The sequence below is a fragment of the Dreissena polymorpha genome, chromosome 8 (assembly GCF_020536995.1).
Source record: "Dreissena polymorpha isolate Duluth1 chromosome 8, UMN_Dpol_1.0, whole genome shotgun sequence".
Lineage (NCBI taxonomy): Eukaryota > Metazoa > Mollusca > Bivalvia > Myida > Dreissenidae > Dreissena > Dreissena polymorpha.
This window is the reverse complement of record NC_068362.1, coordinates 84,776,829-84,784,712: the sequence shown is the minus strand read 5'-3', so window position 1 is coordinate 84,784,712 and position 7,884 is coordinate 84,776,829. Positions and strand designations below refer to the sequence as shown.

General features: G+C 34.1%; 1 protein-coding gene across 3 annotated transcripts in view; it reads left to right on the top strand.

Annotated features, from left to right (window-relative positions):
* Positions 1–272: 272 nt before the first annotated feature.
* Positions 273–7,884, top strand: part of LOC127841195 (bifunctional polynucleotide phosphatase/kinase-like) — a 155,569-nt gene continuing 147,957 nt past the window's right edge. The window contains exons 1-8 of one of the 3 annotated variants that reach the window (XM_052369865.1): positions 273–637; positions 1,755–1,936; positions 2,374–2,463; positions 2,980–3,100; positions 3,569–3,693; positions 4,234–4,365; positions 5,177–5,279; positions 5,722–5,774. In XM_052369865.1, coding sequence (XP_052225825.1) covers positions 391–637; positions 1,755–1,936; positions 2,374–2,463; positions 2,980–3,100; positions 3,569–3,693; positions 4,234–4,365; positions 5,177–5,279; positions 5,722–5,774 — 1,053 coding nt within the window. In that variant the 5' untranslated portion in view covers positions 273–390. Of the gene's footprint in view, positions 638–1,754; positions 1,937–2,373; positions 2,464–2,979; positions 3,101–3,568; positions 3,694–4,233; positions 4,366–5,176; positions 5,280–5,721; positions 6,555–7,884 lie in introns of those variants that run through there. The other 2 variants (XM_052369864.1, XM_052369863.1) reach the window with 2 other exon arrangements.

Sequence of the window (7,884 nt, the reverse complement as noted above, 5' to 3'; positions counted from 1 at the left end):
AGAATCTAATTATAATATATTAAATTTCACACGCTTGAAGTAAACATTTGTTTATATGTATGCATTTACGTTCGATTTTTGTTTCGCCTAAACATGTATGGAAAAGAAATGCTGTATTCGACAAAAATAGTATAGACTGTACTTCTTAATGTAGTAATGACGTAACTGCTATTTATATAACAGTGCGGGGGTTTAATCAGCTACACCGGTAACCAACGAGTCGAGTTGTTTAAACTTGTACAGGTAATGTCACATGCTATTTTTATCTCGCATGTATAATATCCGGCATGGTTCACTGATATATATAAATAGTGAAATGCCGCTGTATAAGGCATTCATTCTTAAGTGTTTAGACCATTCACAAGTGTAATAATAAAAGGAAAAACTAAAATGAGTACTAGAAGACAAGGATTAAAGCGAAAAGCATCTGACGACGTGGTTATTAAAGCAAAACGAGCGAGGGGGGAAACTGATTTAGGGAGCGAATTAAAATGGTCCCAAGTTGGTGAGTTGATAAAGGGTATCAATCCCCTAATGCTGCTCGGGTCGACCACCTTACCGGGCTGTCCGAAGGCTGCTGGGTTTGATATCGACTTCACTGTTATAAAGACTGCGAGCGGAAGAAAATTTGCATCAGGTATACATCAAAATGAGGCATGTAACACCGCCTATATAATTTACAATTCGACATCTTCAGTGCAATTAATTAGTACGTAATCTTTTTCTTGCGATGATGTTAGGAAATTAATACATATTATACATACAAAGTTATTTCACAAGTTTTCGTTTTATTAAATAGTGTTGTACATTATGTTATATAATGGTTTTACATTACCATGTAAACATCATATATGTTATGTGTGCATGGTTCTGTCTCTCGCAAAACCGCTCAATTCATCCTACATTGATGCGTTCATTTGTTAAGATATGGACCCAACTAACGGAGCTTGCACTTAAACTGACTGCGATTTGTCGAATTTAGGCGATAAACAAATACATGCAGATTATTTTTTAAGTATCTTATGTTATGCTCAAAGTGTATGCAAAGATCTATTAGTATATGTCGATCGAATTTAACTTTCAAAGAGAGGAAATCGATATTATTAGTACTATTAAAACAGTTTCAATTGATCTAAGCGAGGCTATTCACGTATTTTCCTCGTAATTCGTGATTTAACGGTAGTCTCTCTTACACGTATTATTTTGCTATTGTTGTCTGTTAATTTGAACATCGCACTTTCTCATTAAAATCAAATCTTAACATTTGCTCATTTATTATTATAGAAGCGTCATACTGAAGATGATTTTCATAAGACTGCAAGTTGCAATACAACGATCAAGTACGATTTCCAGTGCATATTCCGCGACTGGGCCGTGTACGATGTTAACGGCATAGCATCAATATTATTTATTTATGAAATACTTTCTAATAAGTAGGAATTAATTTTGTACTGCGCGATATACTGGGGATCAGTGGCGTCTCTCTGTGCTTCAAATAATGCATAAGAAAAGAATAAAATAGTATACATATCGTTTTGAGGCGGATTGGTGTTGGTTGGACTTCTTTCTTTCTGCAAATGTAGATATAAGTAATAAAAGATACTCCCTATCAAATCAAATGTTACACGTTATCGTAAAAATGTAGGTTCTCTTAATGGTTTCTGAAAAATCCCGAAATCGCATGAAATCTGAAACATCCAAAAACAAGAAAGTATTTGCATTTCTTCTTATTCAAATTTGATTGGTTCTTACAGGGGCAAACGATTGGGAGTGGTGGGATCCGTGCGTTCCCGAGAAACTGCGAGACCTGCACGAGAGCGGCTACCGGGTGTTATTCTTCACCAATCAGGCGGGCATTGAAAAACTCAAGGTTAAACCGGAGGAACTGATGCAGAAGATTAACGCGATTATTAAAGAACTCAGTTTTCCCGTCATGGTGAGCTTATGGTATAATGTATGCATATTAATTATGTTCTCTTCTAAATGAGTCGAAACTGATTCAGAAGATTTGAGCGATTATTAAAGAACTAGGAATTCCGTTATGGGGATATTATAGTATACTAGTACTATGTACAAATAGATTATTTTATATTCTAAATTAATCGAATTTTCCTTGACGGGCCTTTGTAATTGTGTTTTCTATTCGAAATGATATTATGTGAATAGCATAATTTCAGGGTAACACTTATAGCTTTGTATTCCTTTATTTCGACAATTAGTAAGGATATTATTGGATTTGCATTCAACTCCATTCTTTCATCAATGATTACTACCATCTACAAAGAAATAATCTTTGCAAGTCGAAATTATTTGTATGAAGAGGTAGGTGCCTTAAAAGTATGTTTGTAAAAAAAACGTTTTATTTCCTTGAAGTGTTTCGTGTGTACGGGTGAGAACCATTATCGGAAGCCGAGCACTTTGATGTGGGACCACTGGGAGAGCAGCTTTAACCAGGGGGTCAAGGTGAGGTCAATGTCACACTAGGCATCGGAATGGTACTTAGTAGTTTACACGACTGTGAGAAATAACTCACTGGGATCATATCAGAAAAAATAACTCACTGGGTATCGGTCAATGTTAAGTACTCACTGGTTTTCACAAGGCTTCTTTTAGATTTCCAACAATGCAACTGCTTTAGAGGTGTTAATGGGAAATAAATACACATCCAGATTGATAATGTTTAATTTAAATTTGAAACGTCATCGAAATTGTATCTTTAAAAAAGCTTGGAAAAGAAGTCTTTATACTATTAACACATATTAATAGTATTAAAGCCGTTTAGACTCCACATAACTGACTTGCTATGATTTTTTAAATAAAATATTTAAATTACTAAATATTATATTTCGTACAACACATTCCTTTTGCTATTGTTTTCTTTTAAATTTATTAAAAAATTAATATGTTCGGCCATATCCTTCATCAGTAGTGTCAATATGATACAAATGATATGTTAAATTATCCACCTCCGTTTGCCAGGTGGATCGCTCCCAAAGCCTGTATGTTGGAGACGCGGCGGGTCGTGCTAAGGAGTGGGCGCCCGGGAAACCAAAGGACTTCTCTTGCAGCGACCGGAAGTTCGCAGCCAACCTCGGCGTCAGTAAGCAGATTTCAGTGTTATTAGATCAGGCAAATGTCATTGTGTGGTTTTTAAAGTGATGTTAATATATAAAATATTGCACGCTGAGCAGTTTCAGATGAACATCCATATAATTTGCATAACAATTGCATTAAATCAAAACACACTCAAGCAATTTAACGTTCACTTTTTATCATTTTTGCATTTTGTATTGAAATACGACAACAGTATTTATAGCTTTGTCAATTGGATCCTATGTAGACCATAATTTAGCTTGCGATATTACCGGAAAATTATAATAACCCTATACATTAGTATAAATATGTGTACGTTCATGCAAGAATACGTATTACATTTCAAACATTCTTAATTTTAAAATGTATAACAAATAACAAGTGTCAAATGTGGTCCATATGGCGTTATCTTTAATAAATAAACTCAGCTAGAACACTAACATTCACTTGACCGGATTGCGGTTTCTTCATACAGAATTCCAGACACCGGAAGAGTTCTTCCTGAGCGAGAGCCCCGCCAAATTCAAATGGGGCTCTCCCAACCCTACCAGCTTCCTGAAAAAGGCGCCCCCTTGCGACAAGGCTGTCTACCATAGCAAGGTATACAACGTTTAAATTGTTATGATTTTAATGTAACAATTTCGTAGATTCGCTCGATTGGTTATTGTCGGCTCAGGCACTACTTTAAATCATATATATATATATATATATATCATATATATATCATATATATGATGTATACATGTTGTATTATGGGCCAGAGGCATTTCTTTAAAATAAACTAAAATAAACTACTACTACTACTACTATTACTCTAGAATTGTTTCGCGAACCAGAAAAATTAAATACGCTCAATTAAAGTTAATAACAAAAAAATCCTGATACTAGTACCTTGATGTAACGAATTACTGATCTAAAAACTTATGTTTGAAGAAAAATTGATACAATCGACATTTATAAGTGTATAGCGGTTATGGTTCACATTTTTGAGTTGGAGCTTGAAAACTTTATTGCTCATATTAGCTATAAAACACGGACGCCCTGTTCCTTAGTAAACAAAGAAAACCCCTCACCAGCAAGTTAACCCCTTTCTTCTAATTAAGTGAGATAGTGAAAATATTTTTTTAATTTAATTTGCAGTCACCGGAAGTGGTCGTTATAGTGGGAGCGCCCGCTAGCGGCAAGAGCACGTTCCGGAAACGTTACTTGGAGGCGCACGGATACGTCGCGGTCAACAGGGACACAATGGGAACCATCCAAAAATGTGTCAAGGTTCGTTATTTGATGTGGTCGAACTGTCGCTGTTGACCCATGTGATATAATAGCATTATATACTAGTATATATTTATTGGTTGTTTTCACTAGGTTATGTTGTTATACCGTAACTTGCGCGAATTCAATCGTGTCCCTCTCCTGTGATGATATAAACTGTATTACACCGAGAGCCAACACTGGCTTTAAGCTATATCGTATTCGAAAACGTTTTACATCACTATGGTTTTCTCACTAATAAAAATCATGTTTTTTTTCTTATTTTTAATATCTAAATGTTATAACAAACACAATTCTTAGCGTCTTTGTTATGACATTTAAGTAAAATATATGTAAAATGTCTTCTTATTGTAATTGATATGGGGCTCACCTATCGACTGGGCGGTCTTGGTTCGAATCCCGGTTTGCGAACATTCTGAAATCTTTCCAATTAAACTACCTGTGGTCAAGCTATAATAGATAGGTTTAACTTAAATGCTCTGCAACAAATTATGTTATTTTCCTGCTTTTTAATTATATTACCCTTAAACACTATTCTTTCTGTTGTTGCAAAAGAAATGTAAAATTGTGCGAAAGGTATTTGTTGAACAAGTTATGCGGTTGTCTGCAAAGTCTAGTACTGTTTAGCATCATTGATTTAAACAGTATTTTATTATTAGGATACTTTGAAAATGACATGTTAATTACATTTATACAATAATGGATAAGAAAACAACTTACTAAAACGTATTTTTTTCCATATATATTCCATACAATAAATGCATTTGCTTTTATTGACCAAGTCCCGATTCGTTTGTATGGGCTATTTCAGGTTGCTAAGGAAACATTGATGCAAGGTAAAAGCGTCGTGGTCGACAACACCAACCCTAGTGTGTCAGCAAGAAAAGAATTTGTGGACATAGCCAAAACAGCGGGTACGTTCCGAACAAAAATACCATGTCTGATCTTAAATAAATCATAGAATAAAACCACACAACGTAATTCAGTTAAATAGCTCCGTTGCACTTGCTCAATTGTACTATTCAAGCTTTAAACAGTTTAAATTGAATACCAGTGTATATTTATTTTCCATACACCTGCACATTTTTCTCTACCCGACGATATAAGTATTAACAAAATGCGAGTCATTGCGTACGCATAGTAAAACACATGCTCGTGATTGGTGTTTTTGCAAGGTTGCAATAAGAAAATAGCACGTCCGAGTCAATAATCAATTCATCTGAAGAAGCCAGGCTTTTGTTTAGCACAATTAGTGATAGTTAAAGAAACAAAACTAATTATATAATACATATGCGCTGTTTGAGTATTTTTTAAGTATTTGCCGGTATACAAAGGTATATTTCTTTGATCACACAGGTGTCCCATGTCGCTGTTTCGTGATGAACACGCCTATCGATCTTGCCCACCACCTCAATTATGTGCGACAAACACAAACCAGCGGCACGGTGCGACGGATACCGGACGTGGGTTACAACGTGTACAAAAAGAACTATGAGGCCCCGTCGAAATCCGAAGGGTTCTCGGAAATTCTTCAGATCGATTTCTGTCCAAATTTTGACGGCAAACGGGACGAATCTTTATTCAAACAGTGGACGTGAAAATGTATAGCGGTGTATCAAAGTTCTTTATTGTTACTTGAACAACTTGGTCAGTCTTTCCAACTAAGATCGCCACACATTTTTATATAATATTTTCCGATACGTCTATATCAGCTAATTATGTTAAATAAACACTGTTAATTTGTTTACACTGCATACATTAATCATGTGACGATAAATTAGGCAGTTGTGTATAGTTATGTTTATTTCTATCGCCATCCACTGATCCCTATTAACACTACTTATATGGGTTATCACTCATGAAAAAAGTTTAATCAAACTTTGGCTTGAAAATGTGTAAAGCTACGTTCTCCATTAAAATTAATTATCACGCTTTATGTATTTTTTCTTAGTTTTATTGATATTATTTTCATTTTGATATATTTGTTTTTGAAAGTGTGGATTTACGCTTACACTGTTTTGGTTATTTGTTGAATGTGCGAGTACATGGTCATTGTTTACATTTGCATTTGTTCGATTTTTAGAATATTCCAATTGTTGTTTGATGTATGTCTTATTTAAAATAAATGTTATAATTTACCAATATGGTTCCTACCTAAAATAAGAAGTATTAAAAAAAATGTACCACAATATTATTTTCATTATAGCCCATAGCAGATCTCGTAATAAAATTGTTAATGTCAGTCAAGTACACATAATACGCTGTGTGCGACTATGATGCTTAGTTTTGCACACGATCTCGGGCACTTACAACATTAATTCAATCGAATTGTGTAACAATTGCTATCAAGCAGACATGCCTATGGAAGTCAGATAAAACCTGTGTGAGGCATTTGCCGTGATATGCTCGCCTAGCTGCACAAATATCAAACATCGATTGCCGTTTTCGCATCCGATCTCTTGAACAATTAGTACCATTTGTAACAAACGTTGATACATAGTCTTACAAACAATATCCCGACATATAAAAGCAATTCATGTCGGATTTCCATTATAATGTCGTTTGTGTTAGAATTTATCTATTTTGTTATGTTTTTTGCGCAAAGAAATACAATTTGAAATTTTCATTGAAAGAAAGCAATACATGATATTATACTGCACACTATCAACAGTGTTCTTTAATGACATAATTATCATTTCTTTCAAAGGTAATTTATAGGCGTGTATACTCTTCTGGTCTTCGTGCAAAATATGAAAATGAAACCCAGCATGCATAGTGAAAATCAGCCTTAAACATAGACAAAGCAAATAAATATTTATATTAAATTAAACACTGCAAACCGTTTGAATGTTCAAAACAGAGACAAAGCAAAGGCTAAAGCATATTTAATTGAACAAGGCAAACCCCGTGCAAGTGCAAAACATTGACAAAGAAAAGACAAATGCACATTTAATTTAACAACGCAAACCATTTGCATATTTAAGACTTATTAAACGTAAAGACATATTTATATTAAGTTAATAACGGAAACCAAATGTTTACCATGTATTGCTATTTGGTAGTCGCATTATTCGTTAAACAGCAGTGTGGCTTACTAGTTTCACAATAGGTATATCTTGTCATCATTAACCTGATTGGGATTATAATGCATTAATATTTGTATAATATCAAAATACTGTTATGGTGAAAACATAAGTTGTTGTACTAAACATGTATACGAATATCACATTTTATTACTATCGTATTGTCAATACAACCCGTTAAAGCTACCTGCGATATCAAAACATAGGTATTGGAATTTGTTTTACTATCACTGAGGTAAGTAGTATTTATCGTATCTATACGAAGTATCCATAATATATTATTTTCGTTAGTGATGCAATACGACAGTGATGCGTAATTGATAAATGTTTTAAAATGTTAATATTTAAGACTACCTATCTAACTGTTCATAAAAAACAAGGCTCTCAAGAGATAATATGTTAAAGGTTTAACACATAGAAGATATGTCTCTCCGTA